This window comes from Lynx canadensis, chromosome B3, assembly GCF_007474595.2.
Source record: "Lynx canadensis isolate LIC74 chromosome B3, mLynCan4.pri.v2, whole genome shotgun sequence".
In the NCBI taxonomy this organism is placed as follows: Eukaryota; Metazoa; Chordata; class Mammalia; order Carnivora; family Felidae; genus Lynx; species Lynx canadensis.
Genome location: NC_044308.2, coordinates 58,162,215 through 58,174,982, shown reverse-complemented (window position 1 = coordinate 58,174,982; position 12,768 = coordinate 58,162,215). Strand labels below are relative to the sequence as shown.

General features: G+C 40.5%; 1 protein-coding gene across 1 annotated transcript; it reads left to right on the top strand.

Moving 5' to 3' along the window:
• Positions 1–238: 238 nt before the first annotated feature.
• CB3H15orf48 (chromosome B3 C15orf48 homolog) lies at positions 239–4,004 on the top strand. Its single transcript, XM_030318302.1, has 5 exons — positions 239–343; positions 456–517; positions 690–775; positions 1,616–1,676; positions 3,604–4,004. Exons 2-5 carry the CDS (start codon positions 482–484, stop codon positions 3,670–3,672), a joined length of 252 nt encoding a protein of 83 aa, XP_030174162.1. The 5' UTR covers positions 239–343; positions 456–481; the 3' UTR covers positions 3,673–4,004.
• Positions 4,005–12,768: the final 8,764 nt, after the last annotated feature.

Below are 12,768 nucleotides of genomic sequence, written 5' to 3'. Positions count from 1 at the left end.
CTCTTGGCGTCGCTGGGCCCGGCTGGGAGCAACCTGGAGCATCAACGCCAAGCCTCAGCAATCTGGGCGGCAAGTAAGGACCACGCCGGACGGCAGGGGGCGCCAGCTCCCGCGTTCGGCTGCTGCGCGTCCTCCAGCTGGCTGTCCTGCAGGGGGCGCCCGGAAGCCGGGCGCCGGGAAGGGAAAGCGAGTCAGGCTCCGCACGCCCCCCGCCAGGCCCGCGTGACCTGAGCGCCCTGGTCCGGCCCATCATTTGCGGTCCGTATATAAAGTGAGGACGCAGAGGGCTAGTTCGGGTCGGGGCGTTTTCCTCGTCCGCGCGCCGCTCTGCCCCGCCTCCCAGGTGAGCTGCCTCAGGCTGCCTTGGGGAGGACGTTGGCCGGTTGGAGCCCGCCAGATTGGGTCCTTAGTGGCTGAAGTTTTCAGCAGCATCTTGGATTTTTTTTTAATTCTAGATTTGGCATTCAACACTGAAGTCATCATGAACCTCTTCCAACTCCTGAGGAAAAAGAAGGAAGTAAGTTTTAAAGCAATTGAAATTCTTGACTTAAAATATTAATTTTTAAAGATGAAAAGACGGTGCAAATTTTGAAGGAAGTATGTAAGATGATATATAGTTATTCTGTTATATGTCACATGTTTCACACTGAAACATGGGAATATTCACCCTCAAACCTGTTCTCTGTTAGCTTATTCCTTTGGTGCTGATGATGACCACAGCAGCGGGTGGAGCTTCGGCTTTTGCAGTATATTCCCTTCAAAAGACTGATGTGATGTAAGTAGCCATCATTTATACAAACGTTTTTAGCAGTGCTAGATTGACCTTCCGCATATGAAATGCATGGTGTCAGTTTCCTAGTTTTACCCCCAGGATAAGAATACCAAATTGTCAACTTGGAGTTGGGACTAGAAAGCAGCCTGATATCGGAAGACCCTTGAATTATGATATTAATAGAATAAGTTTGTTCCTTGTATCTAAGTATCCTTTCATCCACTGACCCTCCTCTTCTTCAGCAAGGTTTGATTTTTTTTTTTTTAACTTAAGTTTTGAAATTTAAAGTTCTTAAATGGCCTTTACGGATTCATTTGTCTATAGTGAACCTAACCTCAGCTCTGGATATAGGGAGGTAAAATACCATGTATCCTGGAATATGAGGAAGAAAAAAACTTGAAACTGATCTTGGCCCAGTGCAGGGCTGGAGAGGGTGGTAATGCCAGGCTCTGGCCCAGGGGCCTTGCACCTCGGAGTTCACCATCTACAGAGTTCAAGCCCGGCCCCTCTCCCTGTCCCAGAAACCAGGGCAAGAACGTTTTTGCTTGCATTTATCCTGGCATTTCCACCCCCATTGCTGTTCAGCTTATGGGAACATTCTCCAGTTCAGCCCAATAAAAGGAATACAGACCTTTCACCCTGCAGAGGAATCGATCCTTAATGTTTGAGCCAAATCGTGAAGTTCCCTTAAGTAACCTTCCATTAATTTCAGCGAACTAACAGATAAATGCCTGTTTGTCAGTCTAGGTCTGTCCTGTGATGTCCCAGCATGCTTATAGACCCACTGTCAGAGTTGGTTTAAATTTACTTACTTTGTTTAATCAAATTTCTTTTACTTTTTAGCATTGATCGGAAAAAAAATCCAGAACCTTGGGAAACTGTGGATCCTAATGTACCTAGCAAGGTATTGCTAAATTAAAAAGTGGTTTACATTTACCCCAAGCTTTAGCACCCTTGTCAGCAAAATGGATTTAATACCTTTCCCTTTTGGGGCACCTGGGTGGTTCAGTTAGTAAAGCAGCTGACTCTTGATTTTGGCTCAGGTCATAATCTCGTGGTTAGTGAGCTCAAGCCCCTCGTTGGGCTCTGTGCTGACAGCGTGGAGCCTGCTTTGGATTCTCTCTCTCTCTGCCCCTCCCACACTCATTTTCTCCCTCTCTAAATAAATAAATAACTTTAAAAAATACCTTTCACTTTCAGCGTGCCTTTGAGTGTAGTGGTAAAGGGAGTGCTATGGAATTATGGAGATCTAGTTCAAATCCTTGTTCCATTATTCACTGGTGATTTTGGACAACCTGGCCTTTCTGAGGCTCTCAGAATCTCTAAACTGGGCTCAATAATAGGATTCTACCTCAGAGTTAAGAGGATTAAAGAATGTAAAATACATAACGCCCTTTAGCATAGTGCCTAGCCCATAGTACGTACTTAAATATTAACTTTCATCATTATTGTAATATATTATCTCATTGTATCCATTGCTTATCTAAGGTTAATACAAGGTCTATTGTGATAAATAACAGGAGCTCCTGAAAACAGGAGTGGCGTTCTCTTTACGCAAAATCACCTAACAGTCGCTCATTCTTTTAAGACTATAGCAAAGACTTTTTTATATTTCTGAGTCTGTTGGAATCAACACTACTTAGATCTGTCAGGAAAGCTTTTTTTAAACAAAACTTTCAAATAGTAGAGTTTGACCTAGTGAGGGACATTTAGAATCTTTAAAACTACCTGCATCTCTAAGCAAAATAAGTCAGGGAAAGACAAGTACCATATGATTTCATTCATATGTGGAATTAAGAAACAAAACAAATGAGCAAAGGAAAAATGAGAGAGAGACACCAAGAAACAGATTCTTAACTATAGAGAACAAACTGATGGTTGCCAAAGGGTGGCGGGTCGGGGGATGGGTAAAGGAGGTGATAGGGATTACGAGCACACTTATCATGATGAGCACTGAGTAATGTATAGAAACGTTGAATCACTATATTGTACAACTGAAACTAATATAACACTGTAGGTTAACTATAACTGAAATTAAAATTAAAATTTTTTTAATGTTTATTTATTTTTGAGAGTGGGGGAAGGGCAGAGAGAGAGGGAGACCGAGGATCCAAAGCGTGCTCTGCACTGACAGCAGAGAGCCCCTGATGCAGGGCTCCAACTCATGAACTGTGAGATCATGACCTGAGCTGAAGTTGGTTGCTCAACGAACTGAGCAACCCAGGCGCCCTCCAAAAAATTTTTGAAACAACAAAAAAAACCTATCTACATCTCCTGTGTCCTGGGGTATGATATGTATGGGGTATGTCCTATGTCCTGTAACTGTGACGATAAATGAGAACCTCTGAATTTGAGTTTTGGGGAAGTCAAGGACTATCCACAGCTCTATCCCTTTTCCCTTACTGCATAACTTAGATCATGTGTACCTTTGTTGAGTAATTACAATGAGGAAGTTTGGTTAAGAGCCTACTGTGTGCCAAGCCCTGTGCTAGAGCATTTTACATCCACTCACCGGGAGCAGACACACTTTTTGAACTTATAATTCACCTAAAGCCATAGGAAGCTTAGAAATCTAGAACCTGTTGTGTGAAAGTGGGCAAATGTATATGACCTTTCTTGATGATCCTATAACACTCAGGAACCCAAAGGCTTTTTAGAGCTCATATTACTGTTTTGTGCATGTTCTTAGAGATGGGAAGAAATGGTTCTTTGACTACAAATACTACGGTGATGCTCTTTCCAAAAGGGAGTGTGGACAAACCCTAAAAAGGGACATGAGGATGAAGGACAGATCCTGAAAAACATTTGTATTTTCCTTCTTTTTTTTCAAGCTTATAACAATCAACCAACAATGGAAGCCCATTGAAGAGTTGCAGAAGGTCCGAAGGGCCACCAAATGACCAGCTCTTGCTTCTTTCTTCCAAAGAGTACTCTATGAATCTAGTGGAAACATTTCTGCACAAACTAGATTATGGATACCAGTGTGCGGAAATGCTTCTGCTACATTTTTAGGGCTTGACTACATTTTTGGACTCTGGATAGGAATTATAAAGGTAGTGCAGCAATAACCACGTAGTTCAAAAATAAGTTTGTGTTTATTTTCTTGTTGTAAATTTAATGTTGCATATTGAAATTTTTATGTTTATGATGCCTGAATATTTTCCTAAAGTGTGTAAAGATTTGTGAACTAGATTGTCTATAATAAAATACTATTTGTGCAAGATTTCTTAAAGATACATATTTAAATAGAGGAGAAAGTCTTTTTATGGAAGAAAAACCTATTTTGAAGCATGGAGCTTCATTTTCTAAAAAACATACAGTGCAAATTTGTGTGTAAACTTTTCTTCCAAGTTTATTCATTCACCAGAAATTTATTGAGCCCCTGCTGTTAGCTATGCCCTGTTCTTGTGCAGGTGAGATAAAGCAGTGAATAAAACCAAACTTTGAAAGGAGATGAATAAAAGATGGTAAGCACAATGAGGAAAATGAAGATGATATGGGGGATGAGACTTGCATGACAATTGGGCTTGGAAGGAAGTGCTGGGATTACAACGTAGGAAGGTGGGGCACGCCGAAACCGGCCTTGCAGATGCCAAGGATAACATGGTTCTCCCGTGAGGGTGGGAGAGGGGAGAATGGAGAGCTTTGCCCATGCATGATAGAGTCCAGGGCCACTCTTGACTCTGGCCCATGGTGACTTGGAGACTAAAGGTGCAACCAAACCCACATGCTCCTGGGCTCCCCGTTGACTTTTCTTAAAAACAGGACCAAGTATGGGGCGCCTGGGTGGCTCAGTTGGTTAAGTATCTCACTCTCGGTTTCAGCTCAGGTCATGATCTCACAGGTAGTCAGTTCAAACCCCAAGTTGGGCTCTTGCACTGATAGCATGGAGCCTTCTTGGGATTCTCACTCTGCCCCTTGCCTGCTTGTTCTCTCTCTCTCAAAATAAATAAACTTAAAAAAAAATGGGACCAAGTAGGAATTGCTTTTCATTAAGTTATTTTTTAAATTTTTTTTTTTCAACGTTTTATTTTTATTTTTGGGACAGAGAGAGACAGAGCATGAACGGGGGAGGGGCAGAGAGAGAGGGAGACACAGAATCTGAAACAGGCCCCAGGCTCTGAGCCATCAGCCCAGAGCCCGACGCGGGGCTCGAACTCACGGACCGCGAGATCGTGACCTGGCTGAAGTCGGACGCTTAACCGACTGCGCCACCCAGGCGCCCCAAATTAAGTTATTTTTTAAAAAAGGAGGTATAATTTATTAAAAAAAGGAGCTATGAACACACCATAGTATTCATCCATGTAAAGTGCACACTTCATTGGTTTTTAGTGTATTCACACAAAATTCTAAAACCACCTCCACCATCTGACTCCAGGATATTTTCATCACCCTAAAGAGAACCCTCTACCCATTAGCAGTCATTCCCCTATTCCTGACCCCTCTGCTCCCAGCCCCAGGCAAACACTGATAAACTTAGTCTTTATGGATTTGCCCATGCTGGACATTTCACATAAATGAAATCATACATTATGTAGCCTTTGTCTCTAGCTCTTTTTTTTTTTTTTAACGTTTATTTATTTTTTTGGGGACAGAGAGAGACAGAGCATGAACAGGGGAGGGGCAGAGAGAGAGGGAGACACAGAATCGGAAACAGGCTCCAGGCTCTGAGCCATCAGCCCAGAGCCCGACACGGGGCTCAAACTCACGGACCTCGAGATCGTGACCTGGCTGAAGTCGGACGCTTAACCGACTGCGCCACCCAGGCACCCCTGTCTCTAGCTCTTTTAACTTAGCATAATGTTTTCAAGATTCATCCCTGTTGTGCCATGTGTGAGTATTTTATTCCTTTTTATGACTAATTTTCCGTTGTATGGATGTACCATATTTTGTTTATCCATCAGTTGATGTGGATTGTTTGCACTTTTTGGTTGTTACATCAGTAATACTGCTGTGAACAGCCACGTCCAAGTTTTTGTGTAGCCATACATTTTCAGTTCTCTTGGGTGTTCATCACCTCTTTTAAATAAAGATGATACATGCTTTTAAAATTTTCCATCTGAGGGGCTCCTGGGTAGCTCAGTCAGTTAAGCATCGAACTTTGGCTCAGGTCATGGTCTCACGGTTCGTGGGTTTGAGCCTGGCATTGGGCCCTGTGCTGATGGCTCAGAGCCTGGAGCCTGCTTCAGATTCTGTGTCTCCCTCTCTCTGTCCCTCCCCTGCTCCTGCTCTGTCTCCTTCTGTCTCTCAAAAATAAATACACGTTAAAAAAATATTTTTTTAATAAAAAAATTCCACCTGAGGAGCACCTGGGTGGCTTGGTCAGTTGAGCGTCCAACTCTTGATTTCAGCTTAGGTCATGATCCTGTCTTGGGATTGAGGCCCGTTATCAAGCTCCACGCTGACCATGGACCTGGCTTGAGATTCTCTGTCCCTCTGCTCCTCTTCATCCCTCGCAGCTCTTTCTCTCTCTCAAAAAAAAAATAATAATTAAAAAAAAATTGTTTTAGTTTCCATCTGAATATAATAGAAATTTGAGGGAAGGGCTAAATTCCTATTAGCTTCCCGGCAATAAAAAATATCTAGCTCTTGCTAGAGACTTGGCGATTCTGAAAGGATTAAAACAAGACTACTTCCGCCAACCTTTGTGATTCTTTTATCACCTCATTTTCCCAGATGAAAATCTCCAGTGGTTGATCTCACGGTATTACCTGTACCAATTAGGAAGCAAAATTTTATTTGCTTAAGTTTTTAAAGTGCACTATGGTACCCTTTAGGCAAATAAAAATGAACAACTTTGTGAAGTTTGGCCAACTAGGAGAACAAACTGCAGAGTGTTTTGTGAGGGGTAACCTTTCAACTTTAAAACACAAACCTGATTGAAATGCAGTAGCTTTAAGGGATGGACATGACAATGGAGGGCGGCAGGTTTGGGAGGAAGAAACCCCAAGAGCAATATTGATAATTACATTTCAAAACTGACTGATTTTATTTTTGCTTGTGTTCTTAGCATTTGCCCCAAATGTTTTATTTTGAAAATTTTCAAATATGTGGAAAAGGTGGAAAATCAGTACAAGGAATACTCACAACTTTTAATCAAACATTTTGCCACATTCGCTGTATCTCTCCACATATTATTATGCTCTTTTAAAATGAACTCTTTGAAGGAGTGCCTGGGTGGTTCAGGCAGTTAAGCGTCCAACTCTTGATTTTGGCTCAGGTCATGATCTCATAGTTCATGAGATTGAGCCCCACACTGGGACAGTGTGGGGCCTGCTTGAGATTCGCTCTTCTCTCTTTCCCTCTCTCTGCCTCTTACCCGCTGTGATCTCTCTCTCTCAAAATAAATAAATAGAAATTTAAATATATAAATAAATAAAATGAGCTCTTTGAAAATGAGTATACACCTCATAAAGCTTCTTATACCTAAGGGAAAGACATTATAGGTAACTGTAATACCATTACCATTCCTAAGAAGATTCACACTAATTCAATTGTATCACCCAACATACAATCCATTTCTATTTTCTCTAATTGTAATGTCCTTTATAGCTGTATTTTTTTTTGAGAAATGAAAACATTTTATTTCTGTCTTTTTTTCCTATAATTTATTTATTTTTTATAATTTACATCCAAGTTAGTTAGCACATGGTGCAACAATGATTTCAGGAATAGATTCCTTAAGCCCCTTACCCATTAAACCCACACCATCACCCCCTATCCCCTATCCCACAACTTCTCCAGTAACCCTCTGTTTGTTCTCTATATTTAAGAGTCTCTTATGTTTTGTCCCCCTCCCTGTTTTTGTATTATTTTTGCTTCCTTTCCCTTATGTTTATCTGTTTTAGATCTTAAAGTCCTCATATGAGTAAATTCATATGATATTTGTCTTTCTCTGACTAATTCCACTTAGCATAATACTGTCTAGTTCTATCCACGTAGTTGCAAATGGCAAGATCTCATAATATTCCATTGTATATATGTACCACATCTTCTTTATCCATTCATCCATCAATGGACATTTGTGCTCTTTCCATACTTTGGCTATTGTTGATAGTGCTGCTGTAAACATTGGGATGCACGTGTCCTTTTGAAACAGCATATCTGTATCCCTTGGGTAAATACCTAGTAGTGCAATTGCTGGGTCGTAGGCTAATTCTATTTTTAACCTTTTGAGGAACCTCCATACTGTTTTCCAGAGTGGCTGCACCAGTTTGCATTCCCACCAGCAGTGCAAAAGTGTTCCTCTTTGTCCACATCCTCGCCAACATGTGTTGTTGCCTGAGTTGTTAATGTTAGCCATTCTGACAGCTGTGAGGTAGTATCTCATTGTGGTTTTGATTTGTATTTCCCCGATGATGAGTGATGTTGAGCATTTTTTCATATGTCTGTTTGCTATCTGGATGTCTTCTTTGGAGAAGTGTCTATTCATGTCTTCTGCCCATTTCTTCACTGGATGATTTGTTTTTTGGGTGTTGAGTTTGATAAGATCTTTATAGATTTTGGATACTAACCCTTTATCTGACATGTCATTTGCAAATATCTTCTCCCATTCCATCGGTTGCCTTTTAGTTTTGCTGATTGTTTCCTTCACATGGAGAAACCTTTTATTTTGATGAGGTCCCAAGAGTTCATTTTTGCTTTTGTTTCCCTTCTGGAGATGTATTGAGGAAGAAGTTGCCATGGCCAAGGTTAAAGAGGTTTTTGCCTGCTTTCTCCTCGAGGATTTTGATGGCTTCCTGTCTTACATTGAGGTCTTTCATCCATTTTGAGCTTATTTTTATGTATGGTGTAAGAAAGTGGTCCAGGTTCATTTTTCTGCATGTCGCTGTCCAGTTTTCCCAGCACCACTTGCTGAAGAGACTGTCTTTATTCCATTGGATATTCTTTCCTGCTTTGTCAAAGATTAGTTGGCCACGTGTTTGTGGGTCCATTTCTGGGTTCTCTATTCTGTTCCAATGATCTGAGTGCCTGTTTTTGTGCCAAATAGCTGTATTTTTATGTCTGGAATCCAACTCAAGATTCGCTTGTTGCATATGATTGTTAGGTCGTTTGTACTGAGTATTTGACAAATATGTGGTCATAAAAATGACTCCATAGGAGCATTGTAGAACTGTTATCTCTATAGAGTTTGATCTGGATAAAATAGTCCTGGATGTGGACTTTGAATTTTCAAAATTTGAAATATAATAATGTTTTCATGTAATTTAAAGAAATTTAAGAAATTGCACGTGATTGAGCATCCACTATGTGGTAGGCATGGTGCTGGCCTCAAGAATCTGGCATAGGAAAGGCTTGCACTTATGAACAAATCAAAGCAATACAGTGACCACACAGCAAGGATAGAACTGAGCATAAGGTACAAAAAAAAGCTTCCCAAAAAACGCGGATCGCTGAAAGACTGATCAGTCTGGCTTCTTGAAAAACCAATCATTGGAAGTCAGCAGTTCAGTTGAAGTAGAGGGGCATGTTTACCAAGGCACAGAGGGGCTAAAATAGCCTATCTTCTGGGAACTTGAAGTCGGTTAATGTGTGGAATTTAATATCGGAGTGTAGAGTGGGATACATGGAACATGTAGGGCCCTTTATGCTATTATCCTGCAGGCACAAAGGAACCAGAAAAGGGTTTTAAGCTGTGGAAGGAGAGAATACACTTTACTTAATGGGGCGTTGGCTACAGCAAGTAGAAGTAGGGCGTGCACGCTGGAAGGGACTTTGTGGTTGGAGGCCAGAGACCAGCTGCTGCCAACGGTCTAGGGTGCAGGTAGTGAGGGCCATAACCTTTGCCTTGGTTAAAGCAATGGCAGAGAGAATAGAAAAAGAGAGGGTACGTTTGAGGGACATTGATGAGAAGACTTCAAGGCTCATTGAAGGTAGATGGAGGATGTCCAAAATGACTCCCCAGTTTCTCACCTGAGGAAGTGGGTGGGGGGTGGTGCCAAGATAGAGAATATAGGAGGGAAACAAAATGGAATATTCAAGGGAAAGGTAGATAATGAGGGAAATGAGTTAGACTTTGGAATTGTTGCCTTTGAAAACCCAGTGAGCTATGTAGGTAGATTGCTTCTGGAGAACTGCAAGGAGGTGTGAGCTGGAGGCAGTTCAGGGGCGGTAAGACCAAGGACGTGCCTACAGAGGGCAGAGGGCATCAAAGGGAAATGAAGACCGAAGAGAGAGGAATGTTATCATGAAGGGCGTGGGTAGAGGAGGAGGATCTGATCCCTGACGGGGACTGAGAGGTCATGGCCAGGGAAGGAGGACTGAGACATGCGTCCAGGGGCCCAGAGAGGGAGGAGTGCTCTTCCCTGTCAGATTTTTCCAGCAATTAAACCAGAGTCCATTCAACTTTATGGCCTTGAGCCTTAAGCAAACATCTATTATTTTCTCTTACATAAAAAATTAGATGTGAAGCTTAGATAAATAAGCTTTCTGAATAAAAACGTTAAAATCACATTCGATATCACTAACAACTGGCCTGGGGTCTAGTTAAATACTCATTCATCATATTTTCCCCCTTTGGAAGATTGTGTCACATTTTAGTTGAGACTTTCCGGTAGAGAGTGAAATTACAGGCTCTGAAATCAGATTGTTCTGCCACTTACTACTTGTGTTGCTTTGGACAAGCCTCAGATTTCTCATCTATAAAACTGGGTTAATTTGTACCTGCTTAGGTTAGTTGTGAAAATCAGGTGAGACAATAAAATACTGAAAGAGGTGTTTTGCATGTACAGGGCTAGTTGTTCAAAAAGTGTTCCCTTCTTTAAAAAAAATTATCTCTGTAAAGTAGAAGGATCTTAATGTATTTAAAAGTATATTCTTCCGTGGCTGGGAACATTGCCTGTTTGAATTCACACATACCTACCTGTAGTAACTGGTCCGCTTTGGGTGCACAACGCCCCAATTATAAACCTTTGGGAGAGCACAAACACACCCATAGATAAATACATCTCACCTCAGCTCTCATCTACATAGATACCTAGCTGGAGATAAGAATCCCTACATTTATGCCCACATAGATGTGCTCATATCCAGAAAACACATAGTAACAAAAATATTTATATATCGATAAATACATATAAATATTAGAAATATTTATATGTAAATATATAAATATTATAAACATACATTATAAATATATAAATATATATTATAAACATTATAAATATAAATATTCATATATAAATATATATAAAAATATAAACATTTATTATATATACATATATAATATTATGAATATTTATATATATAAATATTTGTATATATTTATAATATATAATATATAATATATGTATACACATGTATATATATTATATATTATATATGTATATATATGTATATATATACATACATATACATATATAATATATATGTATATATATACATACATATACATATCCTGGGGCACCTGGGTGGCTCAGTTGGTTGAGCATCTGACTGACTCTTGATTTCGGTTCAGGTCATGATCCCAGGGTGGTGAGGTCAAGCCCCGTGCTGGCAGCATGAAGCCTGCTTAAGATTCTCTCTCTTCTCTCTCTCTCTCTCTCTCTCTCTCTCTCTCTCCCTCTGCCCCTCCCCCCCACTCATGTTCTCTTTCTCTCTAAAATTAAAATATGTATGTATACATATATACATATATGCCCCCATAGAGACAAATGTCTGTATTTTAGTAATCACTATATTGACACAAGTACATTACATACATTCTCACATTCAAAAGTGATGATATGTGGTTTGAACAAGGAAGGCAGGTGAAGTTGAGCGCATGTACCTAAGACAGCTATAGAAATTTAAAAACATGGAGCAGGGGGTATTGCCTGGGTAGCTCAGTTGGTTAAGCGTCCAACTTCAGCTCAGGTCATGATCTCGCAGTTCTTGAGTTTGAGCCCCACATCAGGCTCTGTGCTGACAGCTCAGAGCCTGCAGCCTGCTTCAGATTCTGTGTCTCCCTCTCTCTCTGCCCCTTCCCTGCTCATGCTCTCTCTCTCTCTCTCTCTCTCTCAAGAATAAACATTAAAAAAAAGAAATCAAATTAGTTTTTCTGGTCATTGGCCCTTATAGCATCTTTTCCCCATGCTTAGAAAGTTGCCTCAGGTAATTATGTAATTTTTCTCTAGAAACTAAAGCTTTTGTTTTGGTTTTCATGGTGTTTTATTCCATCATTTGCCTGTGTGCATGTTACTTAGCTTTAAAATGAAAATTAGAATAAAATGAAGGAAAACTCCAAATTTTATAACTCTGGAAGACATGCTAAAACCAACTTTCTCATTCAGCTGGTATGACTTATAACACATATATAATAAAATACTGCTTGTTTGGAGAGTGGGCATACTGTTTAAAAAATTACACTCCACTTTTTTGTATTTACATCAAGTAATGTATGTGATTTTTCCTTTACATAGTTGTGTGTAATCATGAAGTTGGTACTATTCCTTGGTGGTTGTTAAGGATATATTGCCTCAGGAAAGTTAGCCTGACTTATTTCATAATGCCTTTGCTTATCTGAATTTTCCTTTTCAACATAAATGAGAAATGAATCTGTACCACAAGACCAATGTGACCTGTAGTTTGCTTGTTATTTGGAGACAAGTGCATTAAGTTTAGATATAACAAAATGAATCGGTCTTAATGCTTCAGTTAGAAGAGGGTTTTGTTTTTTTTATGTTTGTTTTTGAGAGAGAGAGAGACAGAGCGACAGAGCGAGAGCAGAAGAGGACAGGCAGAGAGAGAGGACACAGGATCCGAAGCAGGCTCCAGGCTCTGAGCTGTCAGCACAGAGCCCGAAGCGGGGTTCAAACTCACAAATCATGAGATCAGGACCTGAGTTGAGGTTGGCTTAACCGACTGAGCCATCCCGGCACCCCTATAAGAGTTTTGATAATTATATACACCCATGAAGGTATCATGCAAAACAAGCTATTGAACATTTCTATCACCCCAGAAGGTTCTCCTGTGACACTTTTTAAATTAAAAACCACCAAACTGTAGACGTAAAAAGG

Excerpts from the sequence above, each read along its gene's own strand:
- CB3H15orf48 (XM_030318302.1), top strand. The coding sequence starts at position 482 with ATGAACCTCTTCCAACTCCTGAGGAAAAAGAAGGAA. Across the intron at positions 518-689 it reads TCCTGAGGAAAAAGAAGGAA|CTTATTCCTTTGGTGCTGAT; the intron begins GTAAGTTTTAAA and ends GTTCTCTGTTAG. Across the intron at positions 776-1,615 it reads CTTCAAAAGACTGATGTGAT|CATTGATCGGAAAAAAAATC; the intron begins GTAAGTAGCCAT and ends TTTACTTTTTAG.